Source organism: Haliotis rubra, unplaced genomic scaffold (genome assembly GCF_003918875.1).
Source record: "Haliotis rubra isolate DU_JTF1 unplaced genomic scaffold, ASM391887v1 Scf433, whole genome shotgun sequence".
Lineage (NCBI taxonomy): Eukaryota > Metazoa > Mollusca > Gastropoda > Lepetellida > Haliotidae > Haliotis > Haliotis rubra.
This window is the reverse complement of record NW_025767117.1, coordinates 143,424-166,094: the sequence shown is the minus strand read 5'-3', so window position 1 is coordinate 166,094 and position 22,671 is coordinate 143,424. Positions and strand designations below refer to the sequence as shown.

The 22,671-nt window shown below is 41.7% G+C and overlaps 1 protein-coding gene and 1 long non-coding RNA gene across 2 annotated transcripts; both read left to right on the top strand.

The window, feature by feature from the left end:
- Positions 1-7,249: 7,249 nt before the first annotated feature.
- LOC124289112 lies at positions 7,250-8,169 on the top strand. Its single transcript, XR_006901592.1, has 2 exons — positions 7,250-7,382; positions 8,083-8,169. It is a non-coding gene; the product is annotated as an uncharacterized LOC124289112 (long non-coding RNA).
- A 549-nt stretch (positions 8,170-8,718) lies between these two features.
- LOC124289105 (cell surface hyaluronidase-like) lies at positions 8,719-22,393 on the top strand. The gene is made up of 23 exons (XM_046725706.1): positions 8,719-8,836; positions 9,334-9,510; positions 10,470-10,706; positions 11,236-11,306; positions 11,860-11,978; positions 12,485-12,677; positions 13,390-13,435; positions 13,636-13,754; positions 14,003-14,175; positions 14,920-14,989; positions 15,902-16,063; positions 16,447-16,595; positions 16,827-16,898; positions 17,548-17,736; positions 18,163-18,385; positions 18,637-18,852; positions 19,641-19,731; positions 19,825-19,930; positions 20,778-20,885; positions 21,060-21,219; positions 21,369-21,419; positions 21,853-21,943; positions 22,323-22,393. Exons 1-23 carry the CDS (start codon positions 8,719-8,721, stop codon positions 22,391-22,393), a joined length of 3,012 nt encoding a protein of 1,003 aa, XP_046581662.1.
- The last annotated feature ends 278 nt before the right edge of the window (positions 22,394-22,671 follow it).

The following is a 22,671-nucleotide window of genomic DNA, read 5'->3' as shown; positions in this document are numbered from 1 at the left end:
AACAGACACAAAGGAAGATTGACTATTCAGAAGAAGACTTCAGGAATCATTTAATAAAGATTTACTTATATACTGATGTACACTTTTAAATATAATTTCTTTTTTTCAAGATGTACGTTGCGCATGGTGCATGGGTTAAGCATTCAAAATGCAGCAACACTTGAATCAGAATTCTACTTTGCAGTCCTGTCCTTGTTGCCTTATCAAACACTTTATTTATGTTTGTTTAGTAACCACATACATCCTTCCATTTCAAGATTCTGTTCTTTGCCCAACTAACATTTAGTACAGTTGGACACGTCCTTACATGTGACTACTGTGTATGATGTTATGAGTTAAATCAATGGTTACAAAACCGTCCTTTCAGTAGTCGCCAGTAGTGTTTAGTCTCTGAAATACAAAACACAGTCCTAGGGGTCACTGCCCTACCGGGAGTAGCCTGTATACCTGACCTAATAAATAAATAACATGGTGTCAACTGCGTGTTAACATTATAAATGCCATCATGGTAGTATTGTTAATTATCTGATTTACTCATCCTTTCTCAAGACGTTTGGCGTTGAGGCGTGAAAAGCAACATAACATGGTCGTCATTGTTTTCTTACAAGTGGTTTTGCCAAGAATTTGTCATCAAGTCCATGTTTTGCGTCTTTGACATTGTTTCGTCCAGAACGCAGCCAGTTGTAAATGTAATGAGTCGCGAGTTGAGGAGTCTGAGCGGGATGGCTGAAATTAGGAGCGATGTCGTGAATGATGTCTTCACTGTAACACTCACTAGCACTCTTTCGTTCGACCTGCCCTTCCTAAAACTGGTTGATATTGAAACTCATTTCAAGTCGGTGTATCAGATCCGACTACAACAGCTCCTCCATGGTCGGAGCATCTACAGCACGGGAACTGTCGGGGTCTCGGTCACCTGTAAGATGGTCAAGCTCCAAGAGTATTCCGCTTTAGGGAACCTTGCGGAAAGTGTGAAAAGGCAGTTATCTTGGTGGTGAAAGTACTACATGTACTAGTATTGACTTGTATTGCATCTCAGAGTTCAGAGTTATACTTGTGATGAGTTGTTTATAAAGTACTACATGTATTCTTTTGTATGGCATCTCTTAGTCCAAAATTATACTTATATGATATTCCAAATGCGACGGCTTCGTCTGTGTTCTTTTTTAGGATTTCGATTTCAATAAATAATTATTTTCAAGTAGTTGTTCATGTTTTTCTCAAGTGAAACAATTTGGTTCATATTGACATTATTACATATTTGATCTACCCGTTGTGGGTGGTCGAGGTGGGTGAGTGGAATGAGTTTAATACTGTTTGAACTTCATTTCAATCAGATCGTAGAATGTTTGGCAAATGATTGTGAAAAGGCCAAAGTTGCTTTATGTCATATTTCTAAGCTGTGGTAAAGATAAAGCTTACTTATTGATTTCAACCTCTTTGATATTTCAATGCAACTTGATGAACGTACCAGCATTTGTATTGAACTTGAAGAGATGAATAAATTGAAAACCGTGTCAACTTTATGAGTCCTAGACTTTCATCACGTTGGCTAAAGACTAGACTGACTGACCCAGTATAGGTAGCTTGGCGGGATTCGAACCTAAGACCAACGGAAAGAGGCACGACACATTGCACTACATGGCAAACCAGGGAATATACCATGGGGACAGTTTACTTCTACCGGCAGTAATGGCAGTACATCCCTCAGTTAAGTATGTCTTTTTCGAGTATGGTCTGAATTAGAACCTTCTGTTGGCAAGGACACTGTATGTATAATTGTGGTGACTTGAATTGTAATCCAGATATTCCTGGTAATCTGCTGCTTAATACCATCTACTTCTGTGTCATCGTTTGATATCATGACTATTATGGCTAAGAACGAAATACGTTTATTTTTAATTCTTCTAAAGTAACCTTCTCTTCAAGCCGACACCACGGAACAGGACAATCATCCATAAATCGTTTCCTTATGGTATAACATCCCTATCCAATACTGAATTGTTCATCATTTTTAGTACAAATTTCCCTCCTAGTAGCCGTGTACTTGCGTCATCAGCAGGGGACTTTATGTGTCCATTGTTGTGAACTTAACTTTCTTGTAATGAGATCCGTGAAAATTGAATGCATTATTGTGTGGAATGAATTGATTCATACCAATAATTATTAAAGATAAAGTCCGTAGTAAAGTCTCCTCGAATTAGGAGATAAACATCATGTGTTGGTCAATTTACTGGTGTTATTGAATATTTGAGGCAAGGAAATATTTCATTTGGAACCAACGGATCCACACGCTTTTTTCTGTCTGCACTTACTGACACCGAGTACGGGTACAGCAGTGAAGTGCCGTTTCGGCTGTTTCCTATGGTAGCATCTGGAACTGCTCATTTGAAATATCATTCCGACTTTACGTCACAATATATGATTTGAATGACGTAAGCACTGCTGCTACAATGCAATTGTGTACGATATTTGTGCGTTTTAATACACAACGAACAGTCTTGCAGGGAATCGAATACCATTCGATCATGTTCAACCAATCAGATTAAAGAACATAGTGACTTTTAGTTTACACTTTCTATGGAAGCGTGTTAGTGCCACCTTCTACAAATTATAATCTACGTGGCAGAAGCTTATTACACCATGCATGATATTATAATCGTGATATTGCGACGTTACATCCCAAGCTGGAAATCATTTATACATTATATATATATGACTTATTTCAATGTTGCATCTGATCAGTCAAATGGCTTTTTCTGTATTTTCACTCTTACTGAAATCATTTTTCAAATTGTCAAACTATCAGCGTTTATATAAATAAGTATATTCACTTAAAGCGCCATTTATTCGGAGGCAAGTCAAATTTGACACACTGCAGGCATCAAAAACGTGCTCTGGTATGGGTCACTTAGTGTGTTTATATAACCAACACAGAAACACATGTCTGATAAGGATACATTATTGCTATAATCAGAAACATCATGTCAGGAATTTCATAACTGGTATATACTTTTCAAATAAATATACTGTTAATTTTCCATAAAGAATTTACTGTACATGCTCTCACCAACGCAAAGAAGACCTCATATACAGAAAGAAATCATTATGAATTTAGGAGATCTGTCCTGAATTGGACCTCAGATGTCTGCAGTCACCAGCTGAGAGACTGAAGGCGCATGGCATATGATAGTATGTGGCAAGGATGTCATGTTTTGAACATACAGTGGGAAGCTGACTGACTGCTGAAAGGTTGTAATTGGCGGTTAAATAAAGTTATAGTCCCTCAATAAAGACATATCAAGTTTGAAATGTTTTCAGTTTCGGTCATTACCATTAAACCAGAGGCCTCATATAACAGATCGGGAATATTTGTTGACTCGAGAATATATGTCATGTGGTTACCAAAGCCGATAATTCGATAGTAAATGATACCTTTTCCAAAGATTACGTATATATATGTAAATGTCAACAGCATCTAACTCGATAAGAAAAACGTGGTGGTATGTGGTCATGTGCGGTCTTATCTATAGAGCCCAGGCTACAAATCAGTTGAAGTTAAGCAACGTTGGTCACAGAGAATATTTGGATTGGTGTTTGACAGCTTGATTCCTGTGGGTTTCTAAGAATTCAGTCCTGCCCCACAAGGAAGCATACGTGACACATGTTGAATTACCTTAGGCAGGCAAGTTTGCTCATGAATTGCCCCTGGTCACCCAGCAATGAATGGATACCTGTGGTATAGTCACATGACAGTTAACCTTCTAGCACCTCACAGACAGCTTGGGTTATCCATGGTAATAATGCTTTAGCGCTTTGAGCATGGACATGGATACCGGTGGTATAGTCATATGACAGTAAACCTTCTAGCACCTCACAGACAGCTTGGGTTATCCATGGTAATAATGCTTTAGCGCTTTGAGCATGGACATGGGTACCGGTGGTATAGTCATATGACAGTTAACCTTCTAGCACCTCACAGACAGCTTGGGTTATCCATGGTAATAATGCTTTAGCGCTTTGAGCATGGACATGGGTACCGGTGGTATAGTCATATGACAGTAAACCTTCTAGCACCTCACAGACAGCTTGGGTTATCCATGGTAATAATGCTTTAGCGCTTTGAGCATGGACATTGGTACCGGTGGTATAGTCATATGATAGTAAACCTTCTAGCACCTCACAGACAGCTTGGGTTATCCATGGTAATAATGCTTTAGCGGTTTGAGCATGGACATGGGTACCGGTGGTATAGTCATGTGACAGTTAACCTTCTAGCACCTCACAGACAGCTTGGGTTATCCATGGTAATAATGCTTTAGCGGTTTGAGCATGGACATGGGTACCGGTGGTATAGTCATATGACAGTTAACCTTCTAGCACCTCACAGACAGCTTGGGTTATCCACGGTAATAATGCTTTAGCGCTTTGAGCATGGACATGGGTACCGGTGGTATAGTCATATGACAGTTAACCTTCTAGCACCTCACAGACAGCTTGGGTTATCCATGGTAATAATGCTTTAGCGCTTTGAGCATGGACATGGGTACCGGTGGTATAGTCATATGACAGTAAACCTTCTAGCACCTCACAGACAGCTTGGGTTATCCATGGTAATAATGCTTTAGCGCTTTGAGCATGGACATGGGTACCGGTGGTATAGTCATATGACAGTAAACCTTCTAGCACCTCACAGACAGCTTGGGTTATCCATGGTAATAATGCTTTAGCGGTTTGAGCATGGACATGGGTACCGGTGGTATAGTCATGTGACAGTTAACCTTCTAGCACCTCACAGACAGCTTGGGTTATCCATGGTAATAATGCTTTAGCGCTTTGAGCATGGACATGGGTACCGGTGGTATAGTCATATGACAGTTAACCTCCTAGCACCTCACAGACAGCTTGGGTTATCCGTGGTAATAATGTTTTAGCGCTTTGAGCATGGACATGTGTGTGGAAACAGGCGTTTTAGAAACAGCCATTATATTATTGTAAAAAGAAGTATCAAATTATTTTTAGACTGTGACACTAATGCGTTTCTAGTTCATGTAAATCATGCTACACTGGAGTAGAAATTAACTTTAAGCAATATAGAAAACACACACACCTCTTCCTCCCTGACCCCCTAAATATACACAAGATAAGTTGATTGCATGTGGTTGTATAGTGGAGTTTCTCCGCCCTGGAGGAACGCACCTGTCACTGAAAAAGAACTTGACTTGTTGATTAAAGCATTGATATCCATCTTCTTCGTCCTTGCTGTGGAAATGTCCTCGCCTGTCACCACGAGTCTATCCTTGGCCTCGATTATTGTGGGGTTGACCTCTTTGGCGACCTTGCCTTTGTTGTCTCCCTTTGGTTTGAGATCTGCCTCGAGTGGTTTAGGCTCCATCCTCGGACGTTTCTGTTTCTCTGGCTGTAGAATTCGGTGTTCGAACGGAATGGACGGAAATGGTTTTGTCTTGGTCCCATCCGTATCCGATTTCCCCTCAGTTAATTCCTCTTCTTCTTTTAGACATTTTGTTCTATTGAGATGACTTTTAAAGCGAAGTCGGTACGAAATATTTGTTGAATTCTCTCTTGAACAATTCCAGAATTCTTCTGTTTACGGGAGTAAACTCAATTCATGTTTCATGTAGTCTGCTGAGAATTTTTTTCTGGGGAGACGTGTGGCTGCTTGTACTGGCCCAGACTGAAGCTGGTTTTATAGTGCTAGCTCACTGAGATATCATGCAGCAGTGAAGCATGCATACCCCTCTCAGACACATTATGCTGACTCCGAGCCGACCAGTCCTTGTTGTACCCATTAATGCCGAGCGCCAGGCAGGGAATATCAAGTACCATATATTAACGGCTTTTGGTATGACGCGGCCGGGGATCGAACCCGCGACCTTCCGCCCTCCGGGCGGATCAAGAGAAACCGATGTTAATTAGCAACGCTGCAGCAATGTAGCAAATACCTAGTACACCGGAAGTTCCCACTGTAGTTCCGCTTTTATAATAACTGATGTGGCATGAAAATCACGATGAAGATAGAAACACACATATTTACCTAGTTTTTTTGTGTCTATGGAAACTTGCACAAAACAAAACTCCCTTCCAGGAGATTGCATCTCAGATCATGTGTAGGTACAAAACGTACTGTCGAGTCGTCTTCATTAAGTAACGTGTGCCGACTGTTGCAGTTTTGATTACGGTTCAGTTAAGGGTAGTTGTTTATGGTTGTTTTTTAGTTCCTGGTCAAACTTTAGGCACCCACCTTTGTAGTGATTACAGTTGGTACTGATGTAGCTAGATCATGGCGATAGCGCCCTAATGTTTAAAACACGACAGTAACATGGTATCTGTGTCACACCCTAGGGGTACCTGTGTTAGTATTAATTACACATCTGTGAGGGATTAGCAGCTGCAACATCAGCATCAGTTTGGTGAAGTCTCTTCAGTCCCTAAGGTCATTTTAGTAATTAAATACCGGAGCGAAACCATCTGATAACATGTTCATCGGACTCAGGATGTTCCGTAGATATTGTTTGTCTCCTGTCATGTGGTGTCCTGAAATACCGCGACTGGTCAGTCCTTGACCACATCTTCGTCATGGTGACTACGATGGACGACGGTTGGTCATCTCGGACACTGGCTGCAGTGCTGACTGTGGTGTGTCTGGCTACAGTGGACTCTGGCTGTCCCCACACGGACCCCGGTCTGAAGAGATGGAGCGAGGCCAGCACGTGGGGAGGAACCAAGCCAACGGAAGGTCAACAGGTGACGAAAACCTAAGTATACCTACGGTTTAATGAGGATTCCATCCCCAAAGATGCTGGTGTAGAAGCAAAGTATTGTAATAGCTTAAATAGAGCAATGGTACACAGAAACAAACAATTAAGCATGAGACATTTCACATCAGGCCAACATCCCATTTCGAGATTGCTTTTATTGCATTTGAATTAAATCTATGGCTGATAATCTACCGTGCTCATCAGAAGTCGACATAAACAAACATTTCCTTTAAAATAGACCTTCAAATGATCCTCAAGCAAATAGCGTGTTCGCATTACATAGCAGTATTGGTCTAATATTTCTGTACAGAAATATCTCGTCCTACTTGAATTAAAGAGTGTTTGGACTAAAACCTTAAGCTATGTACGGTAGTTCTCTGTCAACTATATATTTATAGGTGAGCTTGACTTCCGGCATGCACGTGCTTTTGGACGAATCCACTCCGTCTCTGGGGTCCATCACGGTGGAATCTGGGGCCAGTCTAGTGTGGGACGACACGGCCGACATCACTCTCACCGTCAGCTACGTCCTGGTTAAGGGAGAGTTCCACGTCGGCAGCGACGATTGTAGATTCACCAAGAAAGGCAACGTCGTCCTTACAGGTACAGTATATTACCTCGCCAAGTAAACTGTAGCAGCAGATTCACCAAGAAACGCAACATCGTCCTTACAGGTACAGTATATTACCTCGCCAAGTAAACTGTAGTAGCAGATTCACCAAGAAACGCAACATCGTCCTTACAGGTACAGTATATTACCTCGCCAAGTACACTGTAGTAGCAGATTCACCAAGAAAGCCAACATCGTCCTTACAGGTACAGTATATTACCTCGCCAAGTACACTGTAGCAGCAGATTCACCAAGAAAGCCAACATCGTCCTTACAGGTACAGTATATTACCTCGCCAAGTAAACTGTAGCAGCAGATTCACCAAGAAACGCAACATCGTCCTTACAGGTACAGTATATTACCTCGCCAAGTAAACTGTAGTAGCAGATTCACCAAGAAAAACGCAACATCGTCCTTACAGGTACAGTATATTACCTCGCCAAGTACACTGTAGTAGCAGATTCACCAAGAAAGCCAACATCGTCCTTACAGGTACAGTATATTACCTCGCCAAGTAAACTGTAGTAGCAGATTCACCAAGAAAGCCAACATCGCCCCTAAGGGAAATCTTTGACAGCAGGTTACCAACAGAATGAACATTGGTATATTCCCAGACACAAAGTCAGACCAGTAGCTTACATACACAGTTCTTACTGAATGCCCAGTATCAATAGTTTAACAATCTTATCACAGGCCTCAGCAACTCGACATTGAACGTTCCTGGTTTCGGCCGGAAGTTCATCGGTGTGACGGCAGGGGGCGTTCTGGAGCTTCACGGCAGAGAGAAGACGTCATTGACGAAGCTGGCGACCTCCATCCCTGCTGCAGATCAGACGTGTTGAGTTGTCTACAATCACGAGGTAAGGTGCAAGGACAGAGGAAATGTCCTTCCTTTGAAGTCTTGAAGTGAGTGTCAGTGAATGACGGTAGACATAGAACTAGTGACGGAACGTATTAGAAAATACAGATTATAGTTTCAAATGTTTGGCAACCTGTCAGCCATCTCCTGTCTGCCACAGAACATATCCAAATAGCTGAAAACGTCCATGTAACACGCGAAGGAATGTTTCAAACTTGAGGTGGATGTGGCTCGAGTGGAACTAGAACATACTTTGCATTGGTTTAGATTACACATTTACTGGTATATATTATGTAATTATAACAATATTGTCCTTGTACATATGAACTTGCAATAGTAAAATTTACACTCCATAACATGCTGAAGTCATTTTGTTGGTGCTTTTATGGTGCATCATCATAGTAGTGTCAGTTCGTGTTACATGTCGTAATGATCATCTACAGAACACGCCCTATCATGTTGAGAGTGGAATGGGGCTCCACGTGGTGGTTTGGAACCTGGACGGAAGTCTCTACGACTTCGGCACGTTCTTCACTGGAGAGACCTGGGACACTGAAGCTGATAGTTTGTTTGTGGAGTTTCTCAGAAGTAAGTGGCCACCGTTCTTTAGACATTCACTATGGCATGTTTGCTTCATGCAGTTTAATGATCCAACGCAAACGTTCAGTTTTTACGGGTAACTCAATTTGCAACTACTTCAAAACAAGAGTAAGTGAGTGAGTTTGGTTTTACGCCGCTTGTAGCAATATTCCAGCAAGATCAGGGCGGGGGATACCAGAAATGGGCTTCACACGTCTTACCCATGTGGGGAATCGAACCTGGGCGTTCGGCGTGACTAGCGAACGCTTAAACCACTAGACTATCCCACCGCCCCTTTCAAAACAAGAAGAAGAGATGGTGTGGTTGTTGAGCAGTAAATTCTTTGAGCGTTACACCGAGCTTAAATTCTACACATCCGTGAAGTGTGTGAAGCGTGCACAGGAACATGCATTGGTATGAATTATTGGATGTCATGACCAGTTGTTTTGACTACCCCTGTTCCTTGACCAGTTGTTTTGACTACCCCTGTGACATGTGTTTTCCAGTTATCCCCACTGGTAAAGTTGTTGCCATCAGTGTTATGCGTAAACTGGGCATTGAAGCAAGACCAGGTTGGGACTGGGAGTCTATATTTTCTGCTGTTGAGACCCTGGGTGGACTGACACAGACACAGATGAAGAACGTCTCAGACACAGACGCGTATGCCTTCATCACTGTGACAGGTATGAGTGGTGTGATTGACGAAGGTCCATATAGTGAGTGAGTATGGTTTTACACCGCTTTTAGCAATATTCCAGCAATATCACGGCGGGGGACACCACATATGGGCTTCACACATTGCACCCAAGTGGAGAATAGAACCCGGATCTTCGGTGTGATGAGGGGACGCTTTGGCCACTAAGCTACCCCACCGCCCCAGGTCCTCCATATAAGGTGTATATTACCGAGAGCTCTATTCTTCAGGATATGTTCACAGAATTACTGCAGCACACTAAATACAACTCGCACGACTATCGCAGAGATGCGAAGCTCTACGATTTTATCGTAGTCGCTACGAACTTTAGCCTCAAACTACGCCAGTACGATTGCATTAGAAATTCTACGAACTTTGAAGAAAAATTCATTAAAATTCGGATATATAGACAAAAACATATATTTTCGTCGATTAAATACATTTTCGGACTTCACTTACCTTCCATTCATCAAATTCAATGACATATTTGAACTGGAATCATTGCAAGTAACAAACGTAATCTGAAGCTGATTTCAATTTGCGATTTGACCCACTTATTGTGAAAATGACGATCCTATCGGAATGATTTAACCACGTGACCGTTCCTTCCGTTCGATTATACGAAATCGGTATGTGAAATTAAAGCTTCATTATTTAATATTATTTAGAGGACTACTAATTTTATGGTCAAACTACTATTTTTGATCCTTGACATCACTATTTGCAACACTTTGGGGTTGGCATCTCTTCTATCGATGTGCTTGTTATATCTTTTTTAAAATATTCATAAAACCTCCATGGAGGTAAGTGAAAGACAGACAGGCATACAGACACACACAGAAACAAACACAACAGAGAGAGAAGGGGGGGGAGAGACTGCACAAATGTGACAGTATGTTAAATTGGTTCAAACTGTAAAGTAAAATATGATATAATCGTACTGTTTAGGAAACAATGACGTCACAATGGAACAGCACATGCCTCTGGAAGGTAATGCGAAGTACACAATCACTGATGACGTTCACGTCACTCTCTGGGGAAGTAAACTCAAGTTCTATGCTGAAAGTGCTGTCAGGATAGTGAACGACCATAAACTCCCTCATGACGTCAACTTCCGGGTCACGTCAACTGATATCGCCTACCCAAAGATTGACGTCATCAATGACGTATCTACATGGCAACCAGGTAAACAAGTAAAAAGCAAATGAAATCGATACTAATATGACAGTATTGAAAGTTTACTTTTGTAGTTTCTAGGTGCCCGTACGAATTCGATTAGATTTGGCTAATTAAACGTTTACATCGCACACTATAAATATTCAAGTGCAACTATACAACTTTGAAAGACGGGCTTGAAGCCTCTCCTCAATACAACCCTACTTCCTTCTTTCGTGCAACCAAGTATTCATTAACTGTACCTCTTCAGGTGATCATGTTCTGTTCACCTATGCATATATTGACTGTTTCTCTTCAGGTGATCATGTTCTGTTCACCTATGCATATATTGACTGTACCTCTTCAGGTGATCATGTTCTGTTCACCTATGCATATATTGACTGTTTCTCTTCAGGTGATCATGTTCTGTTCACCTATGCATATATTGACTGTTTCTCTTCAGGTGATCATGTTCTGTTCACCTATGCATATACTGACTGTTTCTCTTCAGGTGATCATGTTCTGTTCACCTATGCATATATTGACTGTTTCTCTTCAGGTGATCATGTTCTGTTCACCCATATATTGATGTTTCTCTTCATGATATGTTCTGACTGTTTTTCTCTTCAGGTGATCATGTTCTGTTCACCTATGCATATATTGACTGTTTCTCTTCAGGTGATCATGTTCTGTTCACCTATGCATATATTGACTGTTTCTCTTCAGGTGATCATGTTCTGTTATGTTGACTGTTTCTCTTCATATGCATATATTGACTGTTTCTCTTCAGGTGATCATGTTCTGTTCACCTATGCATATATTGACTGTTTCTCTTCAGGTGATCATGTTCTGTTCATATGCATATATTGACTGTTTCTCTTCATGGTGATCATGTTCTGTTCACCTATGCATATACTGACTGTTTCTCTTCAGGTGATCATGTTCTGTTCACCTATGCATATCATGTTCTGTTCACTGTTTCTCTTCAGGTGGTGTTCTGTTCACCTATGCATATATACTGACTGTTTCTCTTCAGGTGATCATGTTCTCTTCATGCATATACTGACTGATCATGTTCTGTTCACCTATGTACTGACTCTTCAGGTGATCATGTTCTGTTCACCTATGAATACATTCACTGTACCTCTTCAGGTGATCATGTTCTGTTGATCGTGTTCTTCAGTTGATCATGTTCTGTTCACCTATGAATACGTCTACGGACTTTGACTGGAAACAGGCGGAAGAGTTTGAAGTGTTTCCTTGTGACGACTGCGCCAACAACCAGTTCCGGGTTAAAGGTCGGTTTGAGAGCTACATATATGACTCGAATATATAAAGTTTATATTCATACAGATATCGTATTTTAGTTTTGACATTGTGGTCCCAGAAAACAACCTTCATAAGTCAAAATGGATTTCAAGATGCCTTCTTCGTCTTTGCAAATTTATCGTTATACACACATACATGTACGTCTCGAATCATGTTGGAGGAGTGAGTGAGTGAGTTTAGTTTTACGCCGCACTCAGCAATATGCCAGCTGTATGGCGGCGGTCTGTAAATAATCGAGTCTGGACCAGATAATCCAGTGATCAACAGCATGAGCATCGATCTACGCAACTGGGAGACGATGGCACGTGTCAACCAAGTCAGCGAGCCTGACCACCCGATCTCGTTACTAGCCCCTTACGACAATCATGGGTTACTGAAAATCAATTCTAACCCGGATCTTCACGGGTCTCATGTTGGAAGAATATGCTTTGGATGTCTGTACTGTCGAAAAGTATGTATGACCAGGTTACTTCTTGCAGGAGAATTCAAGTTCCCCACTACGGCAAGGTGTATGACGGAGTGGACATGAGAGGTGAAGTGGCACTGCTTTCACGTGACTTCGTCATCGAAGGTCAGATGGAGACCGAATGTTACGTCACAGAAACAAACAGGGAAAAAGAAGAATGGCTTTGTTCTCTCTTTGACTTCGACCATTTCGGTGGACATCTGAAGGTAAGGCACTTTATTCATCGTGGTCTTTAGCGTCCACGATATGCACATAGTATCAGTGTGATAACGTCAATATATATGGCTTGTATGACGTAACTAATGTGCAGTTTGTGCTGAATTTGAAATATATATACTGAGGTGAATCGCGTTTATTTAAGCAGTCTGTAGCCTCCCTAGTACTGGAAAGCATTTCAGTTGTGGAAATATGCCCGGAACTGATCTGAGGAAACCTTGCGGCGGGTTAACGACCATTATCAAACAGGAGGGGAATGTTTGGCAAAGAGTTATCTGCCTTCCCTAACTGACGTATTGCTGCGTTGTAAATATACTGAGGGAAATAAATAAAGGATCATAGGAAACTTCAAACGTTGCTTTATTATTTTCCAGTTTTCATCACCACAGCGCTATTCAAAGCTGGTGATGAAAACTGGAAAATATTAAAGGAACGCTTGAATTTTCTTGTGATCCCTTATTTGTTTCTCTCAGTATATATACAGCAAACTCACTTCATTCTCAACACATATAAAACCGCTATAAACACGAGTCTCTTTTAAACTTATGTGATTACATTGCTAAATATATGTCCTTGCTATCAGTGCCACATCGTGATAACATACAAGACGTACAAGTTGACACAGCGGTAAGTACAGTAAGAAAAAAAAAACAATTGATAGTATGTCCATTTATTTACAGGTGACCAACGGTTTCACGTCAGTTCACATCCACTGAGTTCTACCACATGGGGCAACAGGAGTTCACAGGTTACAGTTGTCATAGACATCATTACATATCATAATATAATATATGTTATATTGGGGGTCCAGAACGACGCCATGTAATACCGTTTATGCTGTTACTTGGACTTTTTTACCTATACTGGGATGTTTTATGAACTGTACCACTGACATTGCTCGATACAATCGCAACTATAACATGATCAGAAACATCTGGTAAATTGTAGGCTCCTACCCCATACACTTCCACATGTGCGATGACGTCAACGGCACCTGGGTCCGCAGCAACTCCGTCCACCACAGCCTGGCCAGATGTGTCACTATCCACGGCACAGACGGACTCGAGGTACACTTTTATGTTTTCTCACTTTATTCGTCAATCAATTCTAACAGTTTCTCCTGTTGAAGTTCGCTAATGTAACATCATTTACCGGAAGTTGGACCCTGTTACAATACAGCCACTAGGTAATAAATGTGTATACACTTATAGTCTACATGTTGCCTGACGTGTGTGTAGTCTGAATGTTGCCTAAATTGTGGACTCTTCTTTGAATGTGGCACGGATGGATCAAATATTCTGTTATCGTCACACAGGTGAGCGATAACGCCTGCTACGACCATCTTGGCCACGGCTACTTCCTGGAAGACAGTGTGGAGCAATACAATATTCTGGACGGGAACATCGTAATCGGAACGAAACACGGCACTCACATAATGACGGATATGAAAAACAGCTGGTGCAGCAAAACCCTGGCCTCGAAGTGCAAGTAAGTCATGTATGGTTACTCCTATCGAACTCTTACTGATAAAGTATAACCTAAAATAGACGGAATTTCCTTTCTGAAACATTTACAAGTAAGTCATAAAAAACGCATAGATTCTGGTCAAATATATTTTTTTTCTACATTCATTATTTAGAATATGTACCAGCTCTTACAGAATGCACAACCAACAATCAAAACGTACACCCCATAAATAGAATATGTACAACCAGTAAATGGAGCATGTACAAACAAAATATGTACAACCAATAAACAGAACATGTACAACCTGAAAACAGAATAATCAATACATACATGATACAATGAAAAAACAGAGCATGTACAATCAACATACATGACATGTCGAAAATGGTCAATGGAATTGGCGTGAAAGCATCACTTCTTTCATTGGGGTAAGCCAGCTAATATGGGGAGTATATTCCACTGCTAAATGAGTTACACTCCTACAAGCATATTATAAACGTCGAGGATAGTGGTTAAGGCGTTCGCTCTTCACGCTGAAGACCCGGGTTCGACCCCACATTTGCACAATATGTGAAGCCCATTTCTGGTGTCCCCCGCCGTGATATTGCTGGAATATTGCTGAAAGCGGCGTAAAAGCAAACTAACTAACTCACTCACTCAAACATCGATACGGTCGAAGCTGGTATAGAGTGACGGGCGGTCATGCCATCGTGGTTATCCCTATCCACCATGTCGGTGATGTCTGTGATGTTAACGCTGTTGCAGTTCTCTGTCCACGTTCTGGATCACCCACTTCAACAACTACGTCAGAAACAACGTGGCCGCCGGCTCTGACGTAAGTAACACGGCATGGCATTGTCTTGTCCCGAATGAGAAAAGCACGGAATAGTCCATAGGGAACCTGCGACACGAACTTCCAACCAGCATAAATAACATACCCCACAGACCTCATCGGTCAAGTTTGACGACATGACACTATTTGATAATATCAACTGTGTTCTTACAAAATAAAGGATATTTTTGGAGTATTTCACAAGCGTACCAGGTATATTAAAACAGCAAGTCATAACACGATATCAGGCACTGAATGCAAAGTATATTATTTAATCTGTATTAAACGTAACATTTACACGATATCCGGGTTTTACATTTGCCGAAAGGTCACACCACCATAAGACTGAAAAGTAACATCAACACGTTTTGACGTGCATACTTTATCCATAAAATGGGAAGTTAAATGAGATGTGACTAACAGATATCACTTCCCCCGGAATCTTATTTCACACACCTTTATAATCACATTTCAAAGATGTGACAATTGATCAATGATAAGTTAGGTATAAAAACGAACGTTGTTTATGTCCTGTCTCGTTAACATTAATCGCCATTTTCTCGTCTAGTTGTTCGAGGCAGTTTTTAACAGACTTTGCTCATCAGTTGGTGATATTTTTCAGTCTATTACTAGTAACCAGGCTACAAAAGAAGCTGCTATATAGCGTTTTGACCATTCACACGGGCATGTCCCCTCTTCTTTTCACGATCTATTACCGGGTTGTTGGTTGTTATATAGCTGTCAGTGGAAAGATCAGATATGCTTATTGAAACTCTGTATACATCTTTCGGGGTATGTCACAGCGACGATCATTCAGACTGACTCCCACTCTCTGACAGTATACCCCACTGTTCAGAAGACAATATCTTTAACAGGAGTTAAAGCATATCGATATTAATCGATATGTTTCCCCAGAACGCTGGTTTCTGGTTCAACTACGCCGACCGCCCACTCGGACCATCAGCTGCCCGTCAAGCAGAGAAGTTGGCCAACAACCAGCCAGGTGTCACAGAGTTCCAGACCAGACACACCCCCATCCTGGAGTTTGACAACAACGTGGCTCACTCTAACTATGAGGTGAGATTTTACGTCCTGCTTCAGCGAGTCCTGAGAACAGGAAATTGCTGTTGAAACGCGAACAGTCATGTACCAATCGTGAAGTTGCGCAGAACGTTGGTATCTCTCATCTTAAGGTTCTACATTATAAGTTGTTCTCTGGTCAGGAGGTGGGCATGGGTTGATGTACCTCCTATGTTTGTTTATGTTTCCTGAACCCGAAGGGCGTGGGAAACATAAGTATGCATAGAGGGTACATCAACCAATTGGTCCCGAGGGACCAGTGAACAACGTATTTATCTTACAGAACACCTAAAAGTTAACTTTGAACTGTTTGATGTATGATGACCAATAACACCAATGTAAGACAAACCATACTATAACTAATCATTTTCAATTTACAGAGAGGTCTGATGTTCGACAGCAAAATCTCATACGGCAAAATGTACCATAACACGTTCATCCCTGAAAACGCCAGATTCGGATCCAACGAGTACGATCCCAGAGAACCGAACACTCCAGAAGGAACACCCGTTACCACCACCATCAAGAGGTAACAGATATATACCACATAGAGGAGGGGATTTCTAAGGATCGGTTTTGTGGACTTAAGCGCTTTTAACTACTGTTCCACAAGACGCAATTTTAACCACCATGGAGTCACATAATCGCATTTATTCTACAAATTGTGTATTTGATTTTAAAATTAAAATATCACTCACCAACTTTAATTTGGTGAACAGAAATCTGTGTTATATTTTACCTGCTTCCATCTCTCCCACAGACTTACCGTGTACAAGAACCGTAAGGAGAATATCTGGCTGAGGGGAGCCAACACCATTCTGGTCAACTCCAGGTGAGACTGGTCAGGGGGCGTACTGATCCTTGAGAATATTCCAGTGTAAATGGTCCGGTTAGGAGGGGTATACGTTCGGGTGACCTGTAGAATATACAGTGCACCTTGGTTATAAATGCCACCCTGGATATCATGCCATGTTTTTGTCAGCCTGTATAATACTGTATAATACTGTATAAAGTCCTTTCCCCTGGTTATAATGCCAATTACACTGGCTGCATGTAGTATAATACCTTAATTGGTTAATTGACATGACTCATATTAATTGACCAAACTCATTAATGCTTTAAGTCGTCGTGTAATCACAGATAGGATAACACATGTGACAATACACTTCCTGCCACCTACAACAAGAAGTCACCTGCACTGGGATTAACCAGTCATTCAATGCTCATTACAGGAGACCTTGTTGATTGCACAGGTCCTCTAACTGTCCTACCTGGTTACAATGCCACCCTGGATATAATGCCATATTTTCTCCTGGACAAACGGTGCAATTATAACCAGGATATACTGTATACACTGCTCTCTAATGTAAATGTCAAACTGATATGTAACTATGTGTTTCTGTTAGTTTTCTTTCTTGGCTTGGAGATATGTTCCTGAGTGTTCTTTGTTGAAGTGACATGTATATAATGTCCTGTTCAAGTATTGCTGACTCCCAGCGCGGACTCGTCATGCCGCTGTCACAGAGCAACGGCGTCAATGAAGTCAAGAACTCGGTGTTTATTGGGATGTCGGACAACTTGGGCGTCGGCTATACGTACACCGATTGGAGCTTTACAGGGGAAGAGAAACCGGTTCACAAGTTCAGCAGATCGTTTCTGGGCTGGAGACCGTGAGTAGAAATTCATTATTTATATGTTTATCCTTTACATACAGATGGCGTAAGCGTATTCTTGAGAGCACGACGACGAAGTGGCAAATCGTTTTCTGTTGACAATCTGTCCTTGAGAATAATTAATATGCTAAAGAGTGGCTATTATCTGGATGGGCTACAATTCCGAGGTACCAAACTCTGGAACAGATGCTAGTCGCGCTATTACCCAAAGGATTAAAAGTGATATAATTGAGATCATCAGATGCCAGCTGTGATGCAAGACCACAATGACCATTGCAATTTCAGTATAATGGCCCCCGACCTATACCTAAAGATGTCACTCTGAATTCTACCTCATGCATCATCTTCTGTCTAACATGGAAATGGTCTTACACGAAATACCTTCTTTCATTCAGAGAGATTTTAATTCTTTATTTACATCAGCACTGATCCTCTGCAAGGATTCGTCTTCTACCACGGCCCGAGCTACGTCACCAACTGCTACTTCAACGACTTCTACCACTGGCACTGGAACACTACGTGGGACAACGTCTTCAACCTTCCTGGGTATCGAGCTGGAGGTGCACTTGGTTTCAGGAGAACAAACATGCCCGTGTTCAGCGCAAGGAGCACTGTGTCGGGTCTCAAGTTTGGATTCTGTGACCCGGTGGGTTGATGCTGGCAGTGTTCCCCAGATGCCTAAGGGAAACGTTAAACCATTCAATACCCAAGTTGGTTCCAGTCCCAGTATCCTCGCTAATACATTCTGAGTTCAATGAAAGTGTGTGTTTCGACTCAGCAGATACTTATCCTATAGTGGCATTTATTATTATTGTGATTATTCTGTAATCGTATGAGCCCACAGCCCGTGTCTATAATGCCATATACAAACTGTCTTATAGTCTGTTTCCTCTTCAGTGTGAAGGAAACAGCGTATTCGACGGCAACAACACCACCCCAGGATTTGAGAAGGACGGCGAGGGGAAACAGCAAGCATCGTTCCACGACGTTGACGGTAGCGTGACGGGTATGACCAACTCTCAGGTTGTTAAGAACAATCCGTTCTTTACCACACCAAAGTGTTCCTTTAGGGACAACTGGGGCATGGCCGTATGTCCTCACAAATATGTTCAGGTGAGGAGTAATGATTTAAACGCTATATACGCCATTTTGGTTTGGAAGAATTCAAAACCCATACAATTATGAAATGCACTTACACTCTATCAAATAGAATGTCTTCGGTGACGCCTTCTGCTAGAGCTGTGTTGGCTTTTCTCAATATGGCCCTGAAATTTTCATCATAGTTGATTCTACTGATCTATCAAGAGCGGAAGTGAAAGTAGTTATCTCCCTTTCGAATAAATGTTTTCAGAAATCCAGTACATTTTCTTAAAATCTACAATTAAATTTTCCAACACTTCGACTGCGAATTGAGAAAACAAACGTCTGATTTTAATTAAATCGGATTCATATACAGTTTTCATGTATGGCAACTGTGTTGAAATACGATCATAGGGTCATGCATACAAGATTTTCGTATTTATACACAAAGCTATTATTTGAAGGTGCACATGGCAATGTTCCAGTCATGCGGTAGTCTGATGTTATAGGTGTGTTCGTGGTTGTAGGTCATGATTAGAGGGTAGTCTGATGTTATAGGTGTGTTCGTGGTTGTGGGTCATGATTAGAGGGTAGTCTGATGTTATAGGTGTGTTCGTGGTTGTAGGTCATGATTAGAGGGTAGTCTGATGTTATAGGTGTGTTCGTGGTTGTAGGTCATGATTAGAGGGTAGTCTGATGTTATAGGTGTGTTCGTGGTTGTAGGTCATGATTAGAGGGTAGTCTGATGTTATAGGTGTGTTCGTGGTTGTAGGTCCTGAATAGAGGGTAGTCTGATGTTATAGGTGTGTTCGTGGTTGTAGGTCATCATTAGAAGCGATGTCTGGAACACTGCCGACAAACCTGTCACCTTGATCCGAGATGACGCCCATGAACACCCATTCTCAATGAACAGTGAGTTCCCTTTCTATATATTGTTCATAGCTATGCATGGTTTGTCGACGTACAACGAAATGGTATAATTAATCTTCATTGTTATTTCCTCAGAGAATCAGGGTCGAAGGTATCACTTCATAGTAAACAAGACCTACACCGTTCATTTCAACAACACGGTTCCTCAGCAGTTCAGCATGCAGGCGTTAAACATGGAAAGGTGAGATATATGTCTTGTATGTTACAGCTGGGGCGGGTCTTTAAAGTCAAGCACCATTTCCAGTACGCATATTCTCCAGATTTGCCACAGTAATTGTCAAGCATCTGCCTCAAAAGTAGCAAAGCGGCCTACAAAGACGTCCTTTCCTAGTCCCTCTGTTCATTATCACTATTCCGAACAAAAGTTGCATATTTTGGTGAGAAAGTATGGGGTGAATTTCTAATTCGCATTTGGAATAGCAAATACCTGAAATGTTTTACTTTTAGCAACATGTAAAATGATACTAGCGATGATCAGTGTGGCCGGAATCACTGAAAGCATATAGGTGATATAAGGGAAGTTATCATGCTCATCATGCATGTTGAATACTGGTTCTGAGTATGTCAGTCATATGTTTATTACCTGTTAGTTGCGTAACACCACACTAGCCAATAATCTATATGACCGCTACCTGGAATATTGATTGATATGGAGTAATGGTCCTCCCTTTCGTAGTACGATGACGAGCCTGACCATCTTATCTGTGTAGTCGCCCGTGTAACAAGCATCGTTGCCAATTCCACACTGTAATGAGTCGCAGAACACGATCCATAAAGTGAAATATATTGTCACCAATGAAAATATAATAAAAGAGAAATGTGGCATAGATATCCAAGATAACATACCAACATTGATTATTACTAAATATAATGTTCATATATTTCTGCGCAGCTAAGCAGAAATTGACTTATAAGTATACCTTTTGCCAGCTATTGATATCATTCCTTGCTTTTTGGATTTTCAACGGAGACGTTATTCGTGTCGGCGTATGCATGCCTAAAGACATGACGACATTTCAGCTGTCCAGCTGGTACCCTTCCTACAATTCCCGGAGGCCACCGCGAGAGGTCGCCACTATACAGGAACTGGATGCTGACACTTCCGGTGCGGCGTACTTCTGGGACAAGAAAGTTGGGTATGAACTACTTTCTGACGAGTTGTCATTGTCAGCGAATTGCCCAGACCTTCGGGACATGATAGGGAGTCGGGTAACGTAAACACTAGACCCTCATGAAAAATACTTAATAGATGTATACAGTACAGTAACCGCCCTTTGATCTTTAATCATATATATGTCTCTGTATCGCAGCATGGTCTTCATCAAGCTGATGTCAAATGAGACTCGAACTGAGAGGCAGATGATGTGCCCAAATGGAAAATGTCCAAACTTCAACCTAGTGAGAAAAGACGGAAGCAACACTGCAGACTGTCGGCAATCAGCCAATGGCCCTTACGTCAGACAAGCAGAGGTACTGAATGTACGCTGAATATATATTGATGTAAAGTTACTCTGGTTCTAGTTAAGTATCATCCATGTTCGGAGATAACAGGTTTATAATTATATTTTTCACAATTGCTACTAACATGGCTGATCTGTAATGTGTAAATCTCTGTCCAGGAAGCCACAGTGGAGACCACAGCGCCCTCTTGTGTCAAGGCATCATCACAGGTAGGTAACCCTGTAATGGTTGACAACTGTAACGGACCCATATGTAAATCCCACTGAATGAGTGAGTGTGTGGGCGTCGCTTTAAAGATCTATCAGAATAATATCATATCGTTACAACATAGTGCCACACACATATAGGTTGACCATGTTTAACCATCTTGAATAAAGTAATGCCAGACCAGTGATCTATATTATGGCGAGTCTGGGATTCAAACCCCGATCCACAGATCCGTATATCTCGCAGTGCTTTGAGTTTCTAAGATATAAGGATCCTTCTTTGTTCAACTATGTGACTGTTTCAGTGGGTAGATGTTGTAGATGTTGATGGTCTGAATGTTGTACTGTTTTTTTCGTGTTAGTGTTGGTTTCTACCCAACAAAGGCACCATGCTGTATGTGGCTACGTTGTAGCTGTGAACATCCTTTGTCAACAGGGTTTTGGTGCCGGTGAGACTCGCCCAACGACTGTTCCACTGACCAGTGCCAGCGACGGAGATGACCAGTGTCCACAACATGCTGAACCAGGTAGCCTGACACACCCTCTCAGTTTGATAGGGTGCATTCCACCAAGTTTGACTGGGAAGTATGGGATGTTTTCTAAAACATCTAAAATTATATATCCAACAACTGTTACTTTGTTGGGAAAGTAGCTCTGATGTCCTGATATTTTCAACCTCATGCATGAGTTTATTATTTACTTTATGTCGCAGTATCGTAAGTATTGACGGACTCTAGGGATAGCAGGATCATATTGCCAGGCCTGTTATGTTCACACAAGCAGGTGAGTCTAGCTGGTCCCGCCCTGGCTATAATATAGCATGTAATATCCACTCGGGGTAAACCCTGGTGACATTGTGTCGTGGGTCAGGTATAACCTATGATACTGAACCGCTATGTGTTTCAGCACCTGAACCACTCACCAGTCAGTCTCGGGATGCGCTGTTGACAACTGGCGGAGGGACATGGATGACATGACCATGCAGCTCCACCAATCCATGACCAGGGGGTTCTGTGTCAAGAGATGTGGTCAGAACGGCTACAGATATGCTGGCCTGCAGAAAGGCAATGAATGTTGGTGTGGTAACAGCTTTGGTATTCACGGTTCTGGTGAGGGTTGTACCAAGGAGTGTAGCGCGAAAACAGGACGTTCTTGTGGGGGCGTCGCGAGGAATGAGGTGTTTGCCACTAGTGTAGGTAAGTGACATGAGTTCTTTAGCATATAACATACCCAGCTTGCAAAAGAATTAAATAGA

What these genes read in the sequence shown, in the direction of transcription:
- LOC124289105 (XM_046725706.1), top strand. Translation starts at nt 8,719, where the DNA reads ATGGGGCTCCACGTGGTGGTTTGGAACCTGGACGGAAGTCTCTACGAC. An exon ending in TCGTTTCTGGGCTGGAGACC is followed by an intron (nt 17,737 to 18,162) that starts GTGAGTAGAAAT and finishes TATTTACATCAG; the next exon opens with CACTGATCCTCTGCAAGGAT. An exon ending in CAGGCGTTAAACATGGAAAG is followed by an intron (nt 19,931 to 20,777) that starts GTGAGATATATG and finishes TCAGCTGTCCAG; the next exon opens with CTGGTACCCTTCCTACAATT.